General features: G+C 39.0%; 1 protein-coding gene across 1 annotated transcript; it reads right to left on the reverse strand.

Annotated features, from left to right (window-relative positions):
- Nucleotides 1-3,065: 3,065 nt before the first annotated feature.
- Nucleotides 3,066-23,548, reverse strand: LOC139716296 (DCN1-like protein 4). Its single transcript, XM_071627859.1, has 8 exons — nucleotides 23,449-23,548; nucleotides 16,573-16,752; nucleotides 15,579-15,709; nucleotides 14,866-14,984; nucleotides 12,348-12,492; nucleotides 11,197-11,305; nucleotides 10,387-10,594; nucleotides 3,066-8,627 (listed from the first exon to the last, which is right to left on the reverse strand). Exons 3-8 carry the CDS (start codon nucleotides 15,647-15,649, stop codon nucleotides 8,554-8,556), a joined length of 726 nt encoding a protein of 241 aa, XP_071483960.1. The 5' UTR covers nucleotides 15,650-15,709; nucleotides 16,573-16,752; nucleotides 23,449-23,548; the 3' UTR covers nucleotides 3,066-8,553.
- Nucleotides 23,549-23,595: the final 47 nt, after the last annotated feature.

A 23,595-nucleotide genomic window follows, 5' to 3' on the forward strand; every position in this document is an offset into this window, starting at 1 on the left:
CTTTTTATTTATTTATTTATTTTTTTTGGGGGGGGGGGGTGGGTGGGTTCGAGAGCACAAGTCGCGGCAGTAGCGGCGACATCTCCTTCAATGCTTATATGCCCATAATCCCCCTAGAAATTTTGTTTGATGAAAATCGGTTTTGAAATGACTCAGATATCCAAAAATAAGGTAAAACAAAGAGATGCCAGTAAAAGTCGTGGTCTGTCGCATTTTATTGGGATAGATTTTCTGGATATCTCAGCCATTTCAAGACCAATTTTCATCAAATAAACTGTGAATTCCTCTATGAATTGCATGTTCTTTCATATTGTTTCATGAGGTTTCTCATTATCTCACAAACACACGCACACACACACACACACACACACACACACACACAAAGTTGGAAATCTGCATCCCTATCTGAACCAAAACTATACTATCCCTTAAAAATTCAAATTCAATAAATGCTGTCTTAATTTACACAGGATGATGATGATAACATGTGACTTCTGCGGGGAGATCGTTCCATTATTTTGGCCCTGGTATACAATATTTTCTTCTCTTTGTTTCGTACTATGAAGGTGATAAGCATCACGTTGGCGGGTTGGATAGTTACGGACAGAGTTGTTTCTTTTAACCCTAAAAAGACTGGGCTATTTTGTTAGCTCGAAAGACCTGGGGGGCCTAAAGGCCCCCCCCCCCCCCCCCCGTAAGATCTCGGCCGTGGATCTCGCGATCGCCGCGAAAATTTGCACAATGGTAGTGTGCGATGTAATCTACAAGATCGTATATTTAAATTTTACAAAATAGTCTTCGTTTATTTTATTTTGATTATTTATGCTAATTTATGCAAGAAATCAGACTCTTTGCTCTAAATCAGTAAACAAAGCTCGAAAAGTGCTCATTTTTGGTCTAATTATTCTTCGTGGCATTCTTGGCAAATGTACTTGAAAAAAATGCGGTATCACAATTAATATCTTATTTATTTTATTGTTTTATGAATTTCTTATGTATTTCTTTGTTTTTTCGACCTTTTGTTTTTGTTGTTCTTTTAAACAAAATTTGTGGCAGACACTTTTTGAAGCATAATACTCATAAAACAAATTAATCTTAGCCATTGAGATTAAAAATAAGCATATTTATATGAACCATGTGAAAAAAATCAATTTGTATTGACTTTGTACACAAATTCACATTTTTGAGCCATTTTCGGCCTCACGTGCACGTACAAAACGTAACCCCGGGCGTCACAAATTTGGTGTCAAAATGTGCGGGAAACTCGAAAGAAAAAAGTCATAGAACATCGCGGTGAGAGCATTGCGCGTTGCAGAGTAATCGCGCGAAATGTCGAGGGGGGGCCTTTTAGGCCCCTCCCCAGTCTTTTTAGGGTTAAACATTTTGTAGAAGAAAAAAAAGAGGAAATTATCATCATAAGAATTTTTTTTTTCAAAAGCATGCCTACACTGTAATTAAACAAACCTATTTCAAAATTCTGTCGATGTTGTTGTTGTTTTTAATCGTTTGTGTGAAATATATACCAGTACAATATACCCGGCATGGATAATGACAAAAAACCTGTCTCCTAGGCAACAACGGTGATGAAGCTCTGTAGAGCTTCTAAGATGCATGTAAAATCTTGTCCAAGGCAATTTATTGCTGTAATGACATTGGTATTTTTCTTGCGTGGTTACATCTTTCAATGATTATTCTTTCCTTTGTTGTTTGATACACTTCAATAAAGTGAGGATGTACTACTACATTTGTTAAAAATGCACCAAAGCAACTCTTGGCTAATTGCACATTACATTTTGGAGTGTTATCTTAACATAATGATATTCCAACACTTCGTTTGTACACTTTCTAAAATGTTCATTTAAAATGCAAAAGGTTGTCACACCTCAAACCTTGGAAATGATTTTTCATAGATTTTTCATAGATGTGGGTAGTACAGTACCTAATGTTGCTGCTTTCACTCAATCCACATTTCTCTTTGGGTTTAGGTTTCCTTTAAATCAACATATAAAAGGTTGTCACTCCTGCAACCCTTGCTAAATTTAACATTTAAAACGCTGGATTTGCACAGTTTTAAAAGGTTAAAAAAATGTATACAGAATGTAGTCTCCTCGAAAATCCACATTAATTTGACAGAGCACAAACGTTGCGCATGACACACATCTCACAATGATCACATGACACAAAGAACAGAGCATACTGACAACAGAAATTTTATTTGTAGCCATCACTTTTGATAAACAACTTCAAATCAATGCCCATGTCTAGTGGGAATATGGCAAGAACTGATAATCTTGGTCTTTCTGCAAATCGTTGCAGGTATGTAAGAATGCTCGTCAGTCATCTGATCTTATGTTGACAAAAATTGACATAATCTATTCTACGATAACGTACACGTGAATGACACTGGAGTGTATGGTACAGTTTAGTCTCTAGGCTGCTAACAGCACTATGGCAGGTAGTCACAACATGACACGCCACATCATTCCTGACTAATGCAGCTGTTTTGACTATTTTAGAAATATGTTGTCTGTAGTTGTGTTCATCTTCGAGGTGATACTGGTCTGAACTATAACTTGCTACATTGTACTACTGAGTTTGTACCACATATGAACATGACTTTGCACTGGAATTCAAAGGGACCCCATGGCAATTCCTAAAAAAAAAAAATAAAGACAAGAAACAAAAAACTTTTGCTGATTCCATATTCAGCTTTGCAGGAGTGTACCCTCAGCATGTACCCAACTGTATCTGCCTGCATTTTCTTAAAAATGAAAAAGTAAAAAAAAATATCTTGTAGAAGTATCACTCATTAACCATCACAACTAAGGGTTGAGGGATACAATACTGCCCCGGCAGAAGCCTCTTGTCAGTCACAGATCAATGAATTCAATGATGGTATTTGATGACAATGGGATGGAGGAGCTAGCTGGGGGGGGGGGGGGGGGGGGATGAAGATTTCCAGAGTTGAAATTGTTTTTCTTTTTCTCTACTTGGAGATCATACATGTTAACACATGAGTATGAGTATCAAATGCTTCATTCATATGTAGTGCAATTTTTCCCTCACCCTAAGTTCAGGTCACTTTGCTCTTTTGAGTTAAATCTTTCCCCTTGAGAGAAAAAGAAATCCATCGGTAAGAGTCACAAATATGCACTGTACAACTGGCGTGACATATATATAGTTCTATGTCCTACGTAGACATATAATGTAATTTACAAATTTGTAGATACAGTATGAGGGCAGCACAATAGTCATTCCATGCCCTCTGTACGTGTAGGAAGAGGTGCTGGTGGATCCTTTATCTAATGCTATTCAATTCAAACAAATGATCTGATGATGACATCTGTATGGAAAATAAGAGTCCACAGGACTTTGTATCATCAAGCATTTGTACAACAACTGTACAATAGTGCAGCTTCCTAGGCAACAGTTGGGCAACTACTAATCAGCTGTAAGCACTTCAATCATCGCTACGAGTCTTGGTATTTGAAAATGGCATTGCATCTCTCTTCATGAAACAGGGCTCATGAGTACATATGTATATGAAGCAGTGTTTGAAGACTTAAGGCTATAATTGCGTAAATGAACTAGTCTTGAGTATACTGTATACATGTATATCTATATAAGTATAGTTGTATGCCTTTAATAATTGATAGACTGGGCAAAGAAAGTGATTGCATCATACATGTACTTTTTTTTTTTCTTTAGAACATTGCTACATCACAACTCGCTGTAAAGGGGATTCCTTTCTATAAGAGATGGAACAATCACTAACATTTTGGGCTTTAGAGATTGTCAGTGATCAAAGGAACAAAAAAAAACAAAAAACAAAAAAATCCCCAAACCATACAAATCATGGGCTAGTGTAATAAGACCTGATTCTGAATGCGCAATCTCCCTGAGTTTTAACATCATACATAGCTTCCCCTGCAAGATGAATGATGTCTTGGAAAAAATTGCAAAGTACACAATCACTCTACATAGAGTCATTCACACTAGCAAATGCAACAACACTGATTTGTGCAAAGTTGGAAATAATAAGGTTCCTGTATTGGCAGAACTGACTCTGAAGACTGGGGGAGGGGGAACCCACACAAAACAGTTCTCTAGTTAAACAAATCTTGCACGTCTACTGGGAAATTGCATGCATCTCTTATCTCCCCTCTTTCCCTGTCTCTCTTGGTCTGTATGTCTTTCACAAGATGGTATACAGTATTTCAATGCTTACATTATCTAGAATTTACGTCGTACTCGACTAGTCAGCATGGTGCTCCAATAAAGTCACAGACAGTAGAGCATGGTAGACTGCAGAAATAATGATTGGCCGTAAAATAAGAATATGAAACTTGCTACAAAATCAACATTTGATATCTTGTAACTATCCAGTCTGAATCTCAAAGTTTAAGAACGTTTTTGACTTAAGAATTCTTCAGTATTTATGAAGAATATCACTTCGATGCTTTGAATCTTATCTGATGTTCTCAACCATACCACTTCTGAAGTTAGCTTTGGGGTGAAAATGGGCCAAATTGCACAAAAATATGAAAATTTGTAATTGATGTTTTGTGACTTTATTAGTCTGTTATTGTGATAGGTCACAAAAAAAAGAAAAAAAGATGGTTCTGGGATCTGCCGACAACCATAATAATGACAGAAGTTAACTTTTTCTTCATACCATTATGCAGATGCTCTGTAGTGTTGGAATTGGATAAATTGACCTTACAAAACAAGATTCTGCTTTCACCGATTGTCATAAGTAGTTATTTGGCATGGTAAAGGCATTGGTAATTTTACATATGATTCAGCTGGATCTTTGTTTCAAATGGTACCCTAGATACAGCAAATACTGTAAAAGTGGAAATTTTTGTTGTGCTAAAATTTTCACGCATTTCGCGCAATCAGAAACAAGCGTGAAAATAAAAGCACGCGAATATTTTAGCTTGCCATATGTTAAAGTAGTTGATGTTTCGATTCCGCGGAATTAAAAACCTGCGATACTCTTATCCAGCCGAGCGCAAAAAATTAGTCACACGCAAATATCCACTCTTACAGTATTGTATTTTGCCAAACTGCGAGTGGTTAAATTTGCCATCAAATATCAAAATGACTAATAACATGCTAACAACTGATCATCGGTGAATGCATCTGTTAGCCAATCACATTGGTTTCTGTGGGCAGAGCACCCCCCCCGTACCTTCAATCTGTGTAGGAGAGGGTTCCATGAAGTCAGACGTAGTCTCTGCGGAACATTAACATATCCTTGATGATAAATACAGACTGATCTTTCGGTCTACCTTCCATTGTGCAGACGAAATAAATTGCATTTGTATTGCACGAGGCCATACTGTGATATATTGTTGATTTGGAGATGCATCTCACAAAATTTGTAAAGTATAAGCTGAGTACTTGTTCATTCAACCAAAGTGTGAATGACCCTATGAAAGCTCTTTGCAGTCTCTGGACACAAGTCTTGTTAAAGACCAGGGCCCTGTTTCATAAAGCTGTTCGTAAAGTTACGAAAGACTTACGAGCGACTGGTGATCAGTTCTTGTGCTGAATTATTGAAATAAGTATTGATGTGCTATATAAGTATAGCACATCAGAACTGATCACCAGTTGCTTGTAAGCTGTTCGTAACTTTACGAACAGCTTTATGAAACACCCCCCAGGTAGCATGCAGAAACATGGGTGGTCCAATAGAATCGATCTTCATTCGCTGCCCACTGGGGTACTTTCGAAAATCACAAATAGTGTTTATTAGCCACGTGTCAGTGCATATGTATATTGAAGCATATGCTCATTGGTAGTGGTTGACTGGAGTCAATATTCTTTGGCTGTGTGTGTGCTTCCAAAGAGATCAGTAATAAAGCTGTACACAGTTCATTATTGGGATGCTCAAATATATCCGAGCTGGGTCAGCCTTCCCACTCCACGGTATCTCCATTCTACCAGGTCTTAAAGGACTGGAGAGATTTTCCTCTCCGTGCCAAGACACCATCACACTTCAAGACATTTTATACAAGTGACTCCCCTTAAAACAAGCAAACCTGGGCCACAAGCCACTTACCTTCTCTCGAGAAATTTCACAGTGGGCAGATAGTAAAATCGCTGTACAACTGTGATTTCATCAAATGCATATAAATTACACTGACAGCCTTTCAACGTTAAGCTCAGTCTTGGCAATGTCACTGAATTGTTCTGAATGGTCGAGAGTATTTGTTCACATGTAGATATATATATTGGTTCACATAAGCTGCAGAGGGTGTGTCATTAACAATTACCGACACAGAAAACATAACCTGTCAGCTTTGAGAAATTCTTCTTAGATTGGTGATTCCCTGAAACTGACTCGAGGCTTTCAGTCAGGATTGGATATGATATTGACAGCTGGCAGCATTTGTTGAAATGGGCAATACACAGCACATGGCACATACAAGACTCTCATCTCCCACCATCCCTGCTTGCATCATTGAAATTACTGTGTCCGGAAAACCTAAACCTCACATACATGTTGCAAAGGGTGGACACACCAAAAGTAATACAGCATATTTCAATTCAAGAACTGCCTTGTCAAAAACTGTTCTGCTGTAGGAACCTGCAATGAACAGTTCCACTGGCGTTGCCTTGTACCCATCTTCACCTCTAGGTCAAGAGTGCAGATGGGTACAACATCTGATTCTGGTTGGATGCAGAACGTGTGCACTGAACCCCTAACCTGCTCTTTGAGAGTCCTTGGTATTCTCAGATACAGCATGGTGCTGCAGGCGGTGAATGCCTCATTGTACACACACCAGTTCTGTCAATGGAACAATGATTATAATCATATCAGGAGTATATATCGCACTTAGTTTGTGGACCTGTTCAGCGCAGTGCAGGCTTAGTGTTTTGATTTACATATCCAGCACAAAGTATGGTATGCACAAGTCTATATATTAGTTTATTAGTGGATTTCAGAAACTGAAAGAAAGCAAAGAATAAACCCTTTTGGTGGTGCATCACATTCAATTTCATATATTTACATGTAGTGAATTTTGATATTCTATTTCTTTTTCTTAAAGAAAAAGCACATAGAAATCACATTTAGCATATTCTAGCAAGAAAGTGTAACAGCCCAGTTGTTTTGAAGAATGTCTACAGCTGCAAAACAGCACTGATGCTTGGTAAAAATTTTGCTCAGTTACCAGCTGAAATTTGTTCAAACTTACAACATGGCAACTTATTTGGAGATACTGAGAAGTTCAAACTGCTCATACATGTAAGACTACAACCATATAATGAAAATTTACTTCTGTGGAAAGCAAGTGCACTGCTTCATCAATACTTAAGAGCCAACCCAGCACTGAGCAGGCTTCACACCAACATGACATGGGGTTTTGCAGTGACTACTGGACCTGTGCCAGAGCTTGTTATAAGAGGAAGTCATATGTACACAAAACCTCCTACTTTGCAATGTAGAGCAATGGATACAAAGAGTACTGTAATATCTACCCACTTACAACCTGATTTGTTGTTTTTAAAGTTTCAAAACAGCCCATTCTCACTATAGGTTCATCTCTTTGACTATACATATATATGCAATTCAATTCTATGCGATTCAATTCTTGATAGATGTTGTAATGATGATACATGCATTAATGTATTAGATATTCATCATGGTAACATGAAACATGAAATTTACACTTTGTAAGAGGTCTGTTAGCAAAAGTTAATACTTTCTCTCTTAAATGAAATGGTGAGCTTAACAAGATAATATATAATAAGTTACACTGTCATTGTGAATCTTGTTCATCTTTATAAAACACAGAAGCAACTCTTAGATGCCCCTCTGTCTCTTTTACTGGAACACACTGAATGCCATTAGGACTAATGGAAGTTTGTGCTCTATGAACAGCATACAACTTTATATTGACAAGTTCATCTATATCACTGAGTTGAACTTCTGACAGTTGCCAGCCAGAAAACATCATATCATGTGCTACTGTCACTTCAAGTCTATGCCGATCAAAATGGAAGAATTCCCTTCTGCGCCACCTTATCCCCCACTGGATGTTCCTGGCTGGTCTTGCCGACACCTAGCAAGCAGCATTTTTTCTTTCCTTCAGACAGTGCTTCCGGGAACACCAGTGGTGAATGAGTTGAGGAGGGGACGTCAAACTCTGTACAGAGGAGCAGCTCGGGGGGCTCAAGAGGATGACATTACCTACAGCTTTTCAACAGCACTGCCATGGTAACACATCCACAAGATTAGCACCACCAGATCCTCCACAGATCACTTGCCTGCTGGAATTGCTGCTCCTTCGGATAAGCAAGCTTCAAGAGTTCTGCTCACATTCGCTAATGCCCATTGCTGCACACACCTTTTCAATTTCTGTGATTTTTTTTTTCTCCAAATTATTATTACTTTTTGTATCAAAGTTGACAACAAATGGAAGCATCTACCTTACTTTTGGCAGTTAGGCATCTTCAATAAAAAGGAAACTTTATACCATTACAGCATTGTGTTTGTACTGTTGTCCATTGAGTTGTGCTCATCACATGTTGTTCATATTTTGGCTATGTGAGGGCAGATGCTGATCCCACTTGATGCGTCCGGAACCATTCTACAAATTCATCCAACATCACAGGCCCTAGGGTGAGACAAAAGACACAAAAATTCATAAGAAATTGAGGATGAGAATTCATTCAATGCCTTTACCAAATGCCCGGTAGCTACATGGCAAGGCCATAATACATGACATACCGGGTACATAAGCAATAAACTAGCTGATAGCATACTGACCATTTATTCCACATTAACATACATTAAATGGATGGTCCAGTATTGGTCAAGGTGAGGATTCTGCTTTTAACTTTTAGCAAGATACTTAGAAGCCACTTTATGAAATGTTAAGAGCATACAATTCTAAGAGGATTAAAGTTTATTTGATGAAAACTGGTTTTGAAACAGCTGAGAATTTAAAAAACAAAGTAGTACAGAGTGATCCTAATAAAAGGTGGGTGCCACCGTTTATTACAATCACTTTGTTTTGGATATCTCAGCTATTTCAAAACCAATTTCCATAAAATAAATTTTAAATTCTTAGAGTTATATGCTCTTTCACATTTCATAAGAAGTTTCTCATTATCAAAAAAAAATCTTTAAAAAAAAAGGTTGGAAACCTGAAGCCCAATCTCAACCGAAACTTTACCATCCCTTTTACAAGAACTTTTTTTTTTTTCGAAAGAAAGATATTATTCAGAGGCTGAAGGTTCAGGTGCAAGTTTCTTCACTTTGTCTCCCTCTACAAGTTAAATTTGTCAAGATCGCAACTGTTGATCTGTAAATTAACAAACATGTCGGAAAAAGGAACCAGTGGGACTCGAACCTATCATCTACTGCTTTAGGGGGCAAATTTGATTTGTAGAGGGAGACAAAGTGAAGAAACTCGCACCTGAACTTTTTTTTGTCATCTAGCATACCAGCAAATACCATCATCCCCTCACTCTCTTCCTCTCTTTCATGCTTTTATTATTATTATTATTATTACTATTATTTATAGTGCGCTTTTCCCACAAGGCCCAAAGCGCCTACAATCAATTCAAGACATGTAAGACAGTATGTAAAATAATGGATTGAAAGTAGAAGCCCTCCCTACGGATCACTCTCATACCCCTTCTGTGAAACCCTTAACCACAGATGGCACTAGAAATCTGAGTTGCAGGTGTCAAATTCTGGCACACACTGTCTATGGATTTCTCAGCTAGAATTCTCAGAAAAGTGGACACAAATTTCATGATTCATTTTGTTTTGGTTTAGAAAGTGACACAAACAAGTCATGGCAAGCTCTTACCTCTCAGATCCCTGCATAATTGGGTAAGAAATTGCAACATTTAAATTGCTGAAGGATATGCATGTATGAAAAGCAAATACGAACCACACAGTACTGAATACGCCATATATCTAGCAAGTCTAATCGCAATTGGGACTTCCCAACAATTTTGCAAGTGGTCAAATTTGCGATTATGGAGCACAGCAAGGGATGGGGAAATCGGGAAGTGTGCGCATCTCTAACACTAGTGCCAAGACTTAAGCCTACTAAACTGTAATATCACGCACCTTGTTAGTGTTCTGTGTACTGAGTACCAGTACATGCACGCGTCCACATTGCATTCATGTCGGGATCACTTTAATAATATCTCATGTCTTTGAATACCAGTATGCGAATAGTAACCAACTCACAAAATTCACTAAAATAAAAACTCCGCAAAATATATGACGTATACACCCCAAGGAGTTTTTGTCTTTGTATGTGTATGTGTATCAACAACATGTATACTGTACCTTCTCCAGGAAGGGATCTACAGTGAATACAGTATTCATTAAGACAAATAAAACCCCAAACTTACATGCTCCATCTTCATCGTAGTTGCTGAGATCAGCCCTAATGGCCCGACTGAACTCAAGAATATTGCACCACTGGTCCTTGTTGATGACCTTATACCTGGATTGCTCAAGGAACTGGTAGAAGTGATTAAACAGTGGCCACTGTCGACCGAGAAGTAGGGTTAGCATTGCCTTTGCTGTTTCCAAGTCCATACTTCGCTGATCTTTGTCCTGTGCAAAGGCAGTGGCATAATTGTGGGTACAGGGAAAGAAGACAAGAAATAGAAATAGAATCAGAACAGGAAAAAAAAAATTATAAGACAAGAGCATTATATAATGCACTGTTTCTTTGATATCTTTGCATGTGGTCTCTGCTCAAGTCTCTGCATAGATTTAAAACTTGTCAAAACCACTTGAAAGGGAATAACCTCCCCCCCATACTCCCAGAAATTCCTGACATTATACACCCATTTAAGATCAAACCACATCATGGGGAAAAATAAGAACCATTTCCACATGCTAATACATGTTGAGAAAACAGTAGTTCATTAAACAGGAAGAAAAAACAACAACAAAACACCAACAGGCGAACACCATGTAACAAATGAACTACCAGTATTATTAGGGAATACAATGGCAGAATTATTACAGGGCTCCACATCACATGATTATATCATGTGAACACTTTTTATCTGTCAAAATATCTATTACATCAGATGTTCACTGCCAAAAGAAACCCCTTGCTGAATGGTATATGTTAAAACTTCATATCTTTTTGATAAATACACTTATGACCACCACTATTTTGGGAAAGAACAGCTCGGGGAACTCACCCTAGCAAAGTCGAAGGCATATCTGTAGATCTTTTTGAATGTGAGAGGCTCATCAAGGAGGGAACGTAGTGAGTCAAGCTTTGCTCTCAGCTTCTCTATGCAGTCAACTCTATCAAATGAACAAAAAGGAGGGTAAAACAAAACTGTCTTCAACAAAATGTACTTTTCAACATAAAATGCAGAGTATGCATTTCTTTAAATTATAGATATGATAAGTACCCATGTGGATTCATAAATATCTTTTAAATAAAGTTGATAAAAGAACGTAGCAGAATATTTTCTTGTTTGTTCAAAGAACATCACAGATCAAGACTACATGAGACACAGATAACTTTGATTTTCCAACACCGTATGTCCCCAAAAAATTACAACGGGACCCTCAGCAATGGTAACTTTAGAAATAGTGTATAAATCCAAATAAAATTTCACGGTATGAAACTATAACTTATTACCCACATCTTACTGAAAACCCCATCTGATTTGCTTCAGTGGTCAAAGAAAAATGAGGAGTTTTGTAGAGTATGTGAGGAATTCCTTCCCTCTAAGTTCTGTCCATTGTGTTCACACATTATGCACTACCAAGAGCATCCATGAGTGCTAAATTTGGAAGAATCAGACCCATGACATGCTTTACAAAGACCCACATTTCTCTGTGACAACTTAACCAAATTGAATGGGGTTTTCTGCAAAATATAGCTCAGATGTTATATTTTAAGACCTTGAAGTAGCATTTAGACAGTCTAATTCATATTGAAAGTTTTCAATGTAAAAATCTGATTGTAATTTTTTTTGGGACATACTGTACATCATATTAACGGTACTCAATCCAGTCACATCTGCCATTGTCATAGTAAGTTGGACCACAAGCCAAAACTTCATTTCATAATGTTGATAAACTTGACCTTACATATGTAATTCAAGTTACTTAACAGTCCATCTTCACCTGAGAGTGTAGAGCTGGACCATATATAATCACAATTTGCTGAGTGTTTTGTGGTGTTTTGTTTGTTCATTCATTTGTTTGTTTATTTTTTTACACTGCAATAAAAGTAAGCTGTGATACACTGGACAAAGAGATGAAAACCATAACCTGTGAATGTAAATATCACATCTCAGGTAAACAAAATGCCAACTATTAGTTTTAGTCTTACTGTAGCTTCGTCATGCCATTCATCCACTCGATGTGTGTGAAGAAACCCATTTGTTTGGCATCTAGAGTCCATGCTATTACCAGCATTACCAGGTTCTCTGGCTCAACTCCGATGTCTTCACAAAATTTCTCCATACCTTCTGGACCTGGTGATGTGGATTAAACAAAGACAATGATTGCTAACTTACAAAGACGTAGTTGGATTTGCTGTTGTCAAGACAGAATATACATAAATCCATGCAAAACATGACCAACCAAATGTGGAATGAATTATGTGGGCTGCAAAAATATTGGAGTGAAATTGCACATAATGTGATCTACTCACAGTGACAATGGGATGCTTTTTTGAAAGTAGGCTCTGTGACAAATTTTATATGAAAGCCAATGTGACCAAAAAAAGACAACAAAAAACCAACTACAAAAGTAGCACACCTCCAATGTACACAAACACAAACATATACCTTTTGTTTTTTATACACACTACATATGTATAAATATATATTGTATCCCTAAGGACGGTCAATCATTTGCCTCAAATATTTATTTAAAGTGACCAAATCAATGGTTCAAACGAAAGAAAAAGATAAATTGATCATTCTCAGGTAAGTCCTATTTCAACAATCTTTTTCTCATCTGTTGCTCATCACTCTATGAAACTAGAAAAATGTCGCTACGGCGACTGGTGTATGCCTCCACCATAATGCATGGCTCTCCTAATAGGTCTATAGTACAATGTCTTGACAATGTGTGATGACAGTTTCACACAATTGGCAAAATATTAAAATGACAGGTTTGCCACAAATGTGCTGAATGTTCACTTTCCTAGAACTAGGTTCAATTGGATGAATTATTAAAACGTCAGAGTGCAGGTATTTGGGGGAACTGATGATTTTTACTTGACTTTTGACCCTTTAAATGCATTGAGTAATTTTCAAGGTATTGAGAAAAAGTATAATTTCAGTTTCAAATGGTAAAATAGTATTATCTAAACCTGGCCTTTGACCTTTGACCTCACAGTTCCAAAGAGAACCACCGTTAGGTAGAACATGCATGAATATGTAAGTTTCATGATAATACCTTGAGTTACTTTTTAGATATGGAGGAAGAAGTGCAATTTAGCACTTTCACTTGACCTTTGACCTTTTGGCAAGAAACCTCCCACAGAATATATATTGGGTTATACATGCATACATGAAGTTAAAAAAAAAATCCTTCTGGCACTGCATGAATATAAGGAAAGTAGTGATATTTTGAGGAGTTGACCTTGACCTTTGACCCCTGACCCCCAACTTCCCTAGATAATCACTGCCCATCGGTACATGCATATATACTAAGTTCCATGAAGATACCTTGAACCATTTGCGAGATATGGAGAAAAACATGAAATTTCAACCTTTTTTTCACAAAATAACCTGTGACCTTTGACCTTTGACCCCATGACCCTAAAATCCAAACAAAGTATCATTCCCCCAGGATATACCCTCATACCAAGTTTGATGCAAAACCACCTCACGGTTCTTGAGATATCGACAAAAACAAACGGGACGGACATACATACGGACGGACGGACGTACGTACGTACGGACGGACGGACAGACGACCCGAAAACAATGCCTCCGGCCACTTTGTTGGCAGAGGCATAAAAAAAGCATATTTAAACATTTTATAGTATTAACCGTAACTAGGGCGGGCTATTTAGGTAGATGATAGAGCCGGGAGGGGGGCCTCCCAGGTCCCCCCTCCAGATCTCAGCCGTCGACAGCACGATCGCGACGAGAATTGGCACACACACTGCCTATGATGTAATCTAACGTACCATGAAGTTAATTTTTTAAAGAGTCATAATTTATGCTAAATTATGATAATTTATTCATAATGATGCATGAAATCAGACAATTTGGTATCAATCACTAAATAAAGCTCAAAACAGGCACATTTTTTATGTAAATATTCTTTTCAGTGTCCTCAGCAAATGTATGAGAAAAAAATTGTGCTATCAGAAAAAAATTTCTTAAGTATTTTGTTTTTTGAATATCTTATTTATTTCCGTGTTTTTCAACTTTATGTTTTTCGTTGTTTTTTCGATGAAATTTGTCCGCTACATTGTTCCGAACAAGACAATATGGTATTAATTGATTTTAATCAATTAAACCCCCAAATAATCATGCTTTTATGAAATTTGCCTGTAAGCACAGTTTGCACTGAAATTGTACACAAATTCACGTTTTTGAGCAATTTTTGGTCTGACATGCACATACATATTCATGCGCAACTTCAGAACCGCGTGCTCGGGCATCGCAAATTTGGTGTCAAAAGATGCGGGAGACTTGAAAGAAAAAAGTCATGAAACGTCGCGGCGATAGCTTTTCGCAATAGCGATACATCGCGCGGAACGTCGAGGGGGGGGGCCTCGGAGCCCCCCCCCCCAGCCTAGTTAGGGTTAAAGGGAAGCACTCTGCCTCACCAACGGTACTGCCTCATAAGTCTAGAGATCTGAGATGGACAAAGACTTCACTCACCTATTGAATCCGTGTCTGAGTCAATGTAGTCTCTGTACCAGTTCTGACACTTTTTCACAGAGAAAGGAGATCTATGTGCATGTGTGGTGAAAGAGCTGGCATGGAGAAAATTCCTTATGCTGGATTGAAAACACACAAAACAAGAGTTGTAAAGACGCGATTAGTTATGGTAAGAAACAGATAAAGATAACAAATATGTCATTTGCCAAAATTCTATAAGCATTTAGGGCCAGGCTACTACATGTATGTATCATCATTTTTTTTTTCTGAAAGAAATTTTCAGAATTGCTTATGAAATATCTCAAATCAAGGGTACTTTTTTGTTTTTAATGATGAGTGACAATGGCCAATGACTGCAGTACAGCAGGCAGAAAAGATGTAGGGCCTGGTACCAGTGAGGTAAACAAGACAGCTAAAACCTCAAACATTAAAATCATAAGTATCAAGTTTTTCATCTGAGACCGAATACCTGGCACTTGCATTTTGTTAAGGCACAGGATTACAAATAAATAATGCTTAAGCCAGACTAACAGTGCCATTGAAGCCATTTGGACAAGTGGAAATGAGTAAGTGTTAAATACTAGCCCACAGTCCACATACATCATGTCTTCACAAGCAGTAAACGGATATTTCATTGTCCACTAGAACTTCTAAGATCTCTCATCTTTGCATACAAACTAAAAGGAGAAAACTACGAGGAGACAAATCATTACCCGTCTTTTGATTTCTTGTTCTTCACAATGTCTTCTGCGGAGGATGTTCCTCTTTTCCGCTTCGGTGCCATGTCTGAATGAGGAAATGTTGGGCTGTGTGTGGATGCAAAGTCTCCTCCTGCACCAAGGGTCTGTCAAAGACACATCAAAGATACAAAATGAGCTTTTTTTCTCAAGGGCAGAGGACCAATATGAAACATTAACATTGTGCCAAGAATCTTGACAGCAGTCTTGGGCCAAAAATTCATTTCCTGGCAAAATTACCTTTCATATATTCTTGGATATATTGTTTCATATCTATTTAGGCTCATACATGTGGGTTTTATTCAGAAGAAATAGGTGTAATATTTGATGTCGTGGATATATTTTTTTGTTACTGAGTGTTCAGATTTCTGTGCTAACATATGAATTAATGACGTGTGTGTTGTTATATTATCTTCTGAGTGGATGTGTGCTCTATGTATGTGTAATTATGTATGCCACTTGATTCATGAAAAGTTTATATTTCATGGACAATAAAAAAATGAAATGAAATTAAAACCACTATTCACTGGGGGATTTATGGGTAGTCTCTAAATGCTGATGGAAATGTACACAGAAAATGTCCAAGATTTTAAACTCTATTTTCAACATTGTGTTTTATTTGGAGAAACAAAGAGACAAGAGTAGAATAGAAAACTCATAGCTTGGTATCACATCAGTATAAGTAAGGGAAGGGGAATGGTTCTATGTCTCCAGGCTGATATTATGCTTTCATTTTATCAGTAATGTATGAGGAGCTGATGTGACTCAGTGCATAACACAATGGCATCTCAATCTTGAGGTTCCTGGTTCAAAGTCTTTTAGACTAACATTACCATTTGTGGTGACCTTAGGCCAGGCATTCTAATTACTACAGGTCCAGTCAAGGGGATTGAAAGCTGCTGATGCCATGCTTGCCTACTTCTCCACCAGCTATTTCTTCTGCATAAGGTAAATTCTAGCCAATACTCACCAAGCGAGTAAATCGCTGATGAAGGTTGGGCTGCGAAGAGTTGTCTGGGCAATCCAGGGCGAGACAGGAATGTGGGTATGTGTGTGAGTCTGGAATCAAGTGTCGATCACACAACGGGCAGGGGCCGTGGCCTGATAAGAGCTAGACGACAGGTGGTAGCTTGGCATGCCATCAAATAGCCTATAAATCAATCCAGAAGCAAAGGACAGTAATCTGCTGCATATTTCTCTTGTTCGTATCATATGAAATTCTGCGTAATAAATCATACATTTCATGTCTGTTATACAGTAGTGTCATCTTCTACAAAAAGATCTCAGATTTGCCTATAGAAATCATGTAAATGAAGAAAGAATAAAACAAATGAAGTGCCACAACACAATGGCACTGTATACAAAATCAAGAACTTTAGTATGATCTTAATAGTGAATGACACATCAAATATCAAAATACATTAACCCTAAAAGGGTCGGGCTTTTTTGGCTATGCTAAGACCAGCCGACCAGAGCAGAGACCAGAGATCTCGGCCATCGGTGGTGCGATCGCGATGAAATTTTGCATGCGTGAGACCCACGTCATAACCTACAAGATTGCATCATAAGATTTTTTGAAACAATCAATTTCTAATTTTAATTAATTAATTATGCAAATTATGCTCAAGATCATAGTTTAGCCTAATTAAAAGCATTGAGAGTCTAATTTTTGATCTGTAAATCTTTTTGAGCATATTCAACAATTGTACATCACAAAAACTTCCAAAATTCATTTCAATTTTTATGTAGGCCCTATATTATTGTTTTCAGAATTTATGTATTTCATCGTTTTTCAACTTTTGTTTTTTCTGTTTTTTTATTAGAAATTGTCACTGACCACTTTTCTACCATAATTAGCATAAAATAAATCAATGAAAGTTATTAATTGTAAAAATAATCAGGTTTTTAGGACTTTCATGACAGAGCACTGTTTTCCATAGGAAATGTACACAAAATCACAAAATTGTGCCCGTTTTGGGGCGACATTTCATTACAAAAATGGGCATGGCTTCGCAAAAGTATGCGCGGACATCGCAAATTTGGTCTCAAAAGTTGCGCGAGACTTGAACAAACAAAGTCATGAAGCCTCACGACGAGGCCTTCGTGCGTTACAGAATTATAGTGCGAAATGTCGGGGGGGGGGGGGGGGAGGGGGATTCCGCCCCCCGCACTTTTAGGGTTAAGCTGTAAAAATAGACTGCCTTTTCCAGTTTTTCAAATTCTGTGAAACACTTAGATTACTACAACAATTACAACAGCTACAATAATGAAGAACCATCAAATGGCATCAAAAGCTAAAATTTGTTTTTTCCTTTTCTTCGGGCAAGTATTGCGGTAGTGGTAGGGCGTGCATTTGCAACCCCTTGTATTTTTCTCTTTCATTTCAGGTATTTCTAACTTTACCTTTCTTTCCTATTAATCATTTCTTTGTGGGCTTCCTCTTGTCTTTCTCAATTTCCTATTCAATCTTACTTTCTGCTTAATTGTTCATTTCCTTCATGGGTAATCTTTCCTTCCATCTACCTTTTCTTTCTTTCCTCTTCAATACCTTTTTCTTATGTTTCGTTCCGATGTAGCCCTTTCTTTATTTCCTTTTCAACCTGTATAATTCTTTCTTACCTTCTTATTCATCTTTGCTTTAATCTAGTTTTGATTCATCCCTCATTCTATCATTTTTTTTTTAAATTTTCAATCTTTAAGTGTACTTTGGTACTATTTTGTAAACTCTTTGTCTCATTCATCCAGGTTTGCCTTTTTAGCATACTTCCTTTTTTCCTTTCCCCCTTTTCCTATCATTCCTCTTTATATCTTTCAGTAATTCACCCTTGTCTTATGAACCACATTTTTCACAATCTTCTTTCACACACACACACATACACACACACACACACACACACACACACACACACACACACACACACACACACACACACACACACACACACACAACAACCCCAAACCTCAATCGATCACTACCGCAAGACTTGGTACAAGCTGAGGAAAAGGCAGAAAAAAACAAGTCTATCTTTTTAAAGATACCATAGAAGAACTTGCTGTGATTGCTGAGATCGCTACATTCAGTACAATCGGGGCACTCACTGCTGTGCCGTGAATGTGTCTTGTAAGTTGTATGATACCGTGCTAGGCCGTCAGCTCCTGTGCAACACAGTTATCGCAGAGCGAACAAGTTGAGATCGACATTATTGTTTATTCTGATAAGTGTAAAAGTGTCAAAATGCTGAAAATTTCATTTCTATTGGACTTGGGTCTCTCTCAGATGCAAATCATTTGTACAGTATTGTATTTGTTGGATACTTAGAGTGAGTTTGTGCAAGTTTGGAGATCAACTGATGAGGAGGTGTGAAAGTACACTAGCACTGGAATGTGTGATGGCGCACATTATCAATAAAACAGTGCTCACCCGTTAATCGGGAACCGCTTTAGCGGGAACCCCGTTAAGTGCGACAAAACTTGATGCAACAAAATGTTCACATGTTATTTCCATCGCTATATCGGAACCATGAACCGCTTTATCGGGACAAATCTGGCTGAAATGCTTCCACTGTCTGTGTATCAATGTGTAAAAATAGTAAATTAACCCTTAGAAAAAATTGCAGGGATTTAATTTCCTTACCAGAAGGATTATTTTCTCACCAGTTCCTGATAGATTATGTCGACTGCAGCATTTGCCACTAGACCCTAGACAGTGAGACGTAGCAAAGTAGAGGCGGTCTTATTGAGCGTCATCTTATTGAGCGTCGTCAGCCTCTACTCACGCACTTTCACCGATCGAGTCCACTGATCTCGCCAGCCAGCAGCTACAGACGTAGCTAGCTGAGAGACTGAGCTCTCCCTCTCTTCCCTCTTATACCCCTTTCCCGCTGCCCCTCTCAGTGAACCACCGATTGTGATTCACTGGGGAATCCTCGGTGAATTTTCACTGCCGGTTTCACACCTACGACAATCTCTCGGTGAATTTTGTTATGCAACTTTCCCCTAGATGTGTTTTCTGCTCGCACCGTGGCCGATCCCAGCTGAAGTGTGTAATAATGGCGCGATTCGCGCGCTAATTTGAACATGGTCTGGTGGATACTGTACTACAGTGCGTAGTGGTTCGTACTCGTAACTTCTCTATGATATCACCTCTATCGATCGTAATTCGCATTTTCGGAGGGCCTTCATTTCATTGCTCACAGTGTTGAAATTCACGATATTTGCAGCTCATTATTGTATACAAAAAAAGAGAAAAAATAGAATGGAATTTGCTATCATTGTGTCACTGATGCTTCTGAATCAACTCGGACTGTTCAGAAACCGAGTGATGTTGCAATCGCAGCGGTATAGTCGAGTACGAAGACGGATGAGACTCATCAGCGTACCAGACTGGAAGAGGAATCAAAGAAGAAGACACGGCAACTCGAGTACACTCTAACTAATCAGCTCAGTTTATTTGTATACGGCATGCATAGACGATATACAACACCAAGATGCAATACTGTACAACAATGCCGTCGCGGCTGTGAAAGTCACACGAACGACATACTCCTGTAGTCGTGTGTGTATTTACATGGGTATACACGAATTACGTGTGGATTAATTTGGGAGAGCACGATAGCTAGCGAAAAACGTGTGCATGACCAGAAACAAAGCATGACCTTTGACATAATTTGCATATTTTCCCCGGTGTTTCACCGAGACAATCTTTCACTCTGGGCGTTCCTCGGTGAACCACCGGTGGTTTCCCCGTGAACTATCGGTGTTTACCCAGGACGCTTCTAGGGTAAAAATTGCCCAAAATTTAATCGGTGTTTCACCTAGGCTTCCCTAGGTTTCAACCGAGATTCCTTTCACACTGCGGGGTTCCCCGGGTGCCCCCGGGGGCACCCGGGGAAGATTTCCTTCAGCGGGAAAGGGGTATTAGCCCTCCTGCCAACTCATGTGTGACTGTGTGTGCCCCACAAACATTCGCCACAAACACACAGTACACTGTGTGTGCGTGCCAACACATGCAGTGCACTGTGTGAAACGTCAGCTTTGAGATTACATCAATTGCCCCTTTCCCAGGGCCCCATCAATGCAATCTACAAGCGAGTACCCAGATTCCTTTCAGCCTGGCCAGGTGGCTGGCATGCTTGTTAGGTGTCAGACTGTCAGTTTCCCTCTATCTACCATCATATTTTTTTGTTCTAATTCTTCATGAGATACCCTGCATGGCTGCTAGCAAGTGGTTTGTTGTTTAATCATTGCAGGGTTTTTGTTTTTCTCTGTCATTCATGGGATCGGGCCAGGGCGAGGGATATCAAAAGAAGAAAGTCTGCTCAAGCCAAGTTGCCTCTTGCACCATCCAATCAAATTGTCACTACGATCGCTTTTTTTTTTTTAGAGACCCAAAGTTGGGTTGCGTCTTATACAAGAGTGCGTCTATACACAGAACTTTACAGTATGTATTTTCAACTCTAAAAATACAAAAATTGGTTATTTTGTGGATCAAATGAATGGAGGTTTGTTCCAATAATGCAGTTGCCAAAATTATAAGACTGCTGTGTCCTTTCTTATTGCCGTTTTGTGTCTGCATGTCGTAGCGTGCGTGTGTTTGTCGCTGTGGTTATCGTCGAGTTTGATAACTGTGCATGGTTTAATGTAATGCTCACATACTGGGCACCATGTTGTGTGGTTTGCACAGGCCAATACCGGCCATCGCTTAAAGGTGCATAGTCCCAGTAGTGTAGAGGGCGCTGTTGATGATACTGCCAATCACCGTTAGCATTGATACGAAGATTGCCGAAGTTGAGCTGTCATCAAAAGTAAAGCGCGTAGGTGTTGCAAAGTAACGTTGCTTTCGTTAAGTCTTCGCTGCGCATCATGCAGTCTGTAGTAATGCCAGGGTGCGTGCATATGTGCTTCTTATTATGACATCACAAAAGAAGTTTGCTAAAGCTGTCATCCCCTCAGCCGAATCATGAGCCAAACTTTGATCGGACTTCATCAGACTCGGGGAAATGGCTCACAGCGTAAGCGCTAAAGAGGAGTCGATAGCGTAGGTCTCTATAGGAAACTTGCGCCATGCGCCCACGTACGCATTTGACTAAACCACCGTGACCATGTGCCTTTAAGCGGGAGCACCGCTTAAACGGGAAAAAAAACTTGTCTCCCGACCCCTTGCGATTAAGCGGTGAGCACTGTACTGTAAAACACAATATTTATTTTCGCGCCTTGAAATTTTCGTGAAATGGAGCTAATGGTATTTTTTGCCGCATAAAATTCTCGCGAGTTGCCTCTAAACATACAATGCATACAGTGTAAACAGGAACTTCATTTCGTGTGCATTTTAACTTTGCAAATTTTGGCTCTCGTGAAATTAAAATGCAGGGGAGCATTCGTTTTACAGCCTGATGGGATCAAGATTGCGGCATGCATAGCAGCACCAGCAGATCACACAACAGTGGGAACAAGCCTCAATGTCAGCTAGAGTCTGGTTTATATACCTTCTGTTTAGTCTAGAGTAACTGCGTCAGTAAGCGGCCGTGCAGCCGTTCGCGGCAGGTACAACATACACGGTAATATACAGCTAAACACAGCATTGCACTGTTACATGCACACTACACATATACTAGCACACTAGCAATCAACAAAAACCAACCGATAAAATGGGCACGATCTCTGACAAAAGTGAAATTTTCTCACCTAAATGACAACATATCGCATCCAAAATGAAATTTTTGGTACTTCTTAACATAACAGTTAAGAAACAATGGTCCAAGAAACTGGATTTTTTGTCGTTTTTTCGATGTTCATGGATTTTGAAAACACATCCTCACGTAAAATAGAATTTTCGCGAGCCGATGTGGGCCGCCATTTTTTCGGAAAGTGGCTGTTACCATCGAAAAAAAATGAGAAAGACAAGAGAAAGACATCAACAACACCGCCAGAATTGCGATCTTGTTTGCGGCCAATGCATGTGCGCACGCTATTTTCACGTGCTTTCGCAATGGGAATTGGCGCTTACGCAATGTTCGCGAGACATTTGAAGGCGTTCAGCTAAAGATTGCGGAGCACGCGCGTATTGCATAGGGATTGTACATCGTGCCGCAAGCAGAAATACTACGTCGCATATCGCCCTTATCGGCGAAAATTGTGCCGGGTTTTGCCCTGGTAAATCATGAAAACTGCGTTGGTCAATGGTAAATTTCTTTCATGAAAACAATTGCGTTAATGAATAATCTTGTCTATGATATATGAAATGGTTGAAAATAATTTGCCTGATTTGTTTACAAGTTGGAAAAACTCTTAACAATGCTTAAACTGCCGCAAACGGGATATTTTACTCTAGATCTTTTCTACACCTTAAACAACTCCTCATTTAATCAAGATGAAGTCCATACCAATTCCATGCATGGACATGGTCATCTACCTGGTCCTGGAAGGACCCTGGTTGTGACGTGTGAAATTAATTAACCCATCTAAAATTTGTTACGATATAAAAACAAACCAATGCTAACGGGGGTACGGAATCGACGGGTTAGGAACACGCGCACCACCTTCGTGGTTTGTTGATATTGGGCAGCTGCCGTGCCGTCACGTCTCTTTGCATACACACACACCGCGCAACGCAGGAAAGCGACGTGCACCAACCGCATTACTGGTCGTGTACTCACCACCACCTCTGCACTGCACTGCACACACAGCTCACGAAATGAAGTTGTACACAAGCCTACGACGTGCAGTGTAACGTTAGACGGTTCGAGTAGAGAAGTAGATCACTTCTTTTGTTTAGTTTCTCACAGTCTCCACATAGTTACTCTCTGTAGTAAAACGAACATCAATATGATAAGTAAGCAGTACTTACGAAATATCTACATATCTGTCGACAAAGCTATGTAGACAGTAAATTTTCATGTAACTTTCTCGCCCATGATTTCTCAGAACATCCTCACTCTGTACTCGCCATTGCGTATATTGTTGCGCATGCGCATTCGGAAGCTAAACATGATAA

The sequence above is a fragment of the Diadema antillarum genome, unplaced genomic scaffold (genome assembly GCF_040938485.1).
Source record: "Diadema antillarum isolate AM-2024a unplaced genomic scaffold, OU_Dant_1.0 scf00000063, whole genome shotgun sequence".
NCBI lineage: Eukaryota > Metazoa > Echinodermata > Echinoidea > Diadematoida > Diadematidae > Diadema > Diadema antillarum.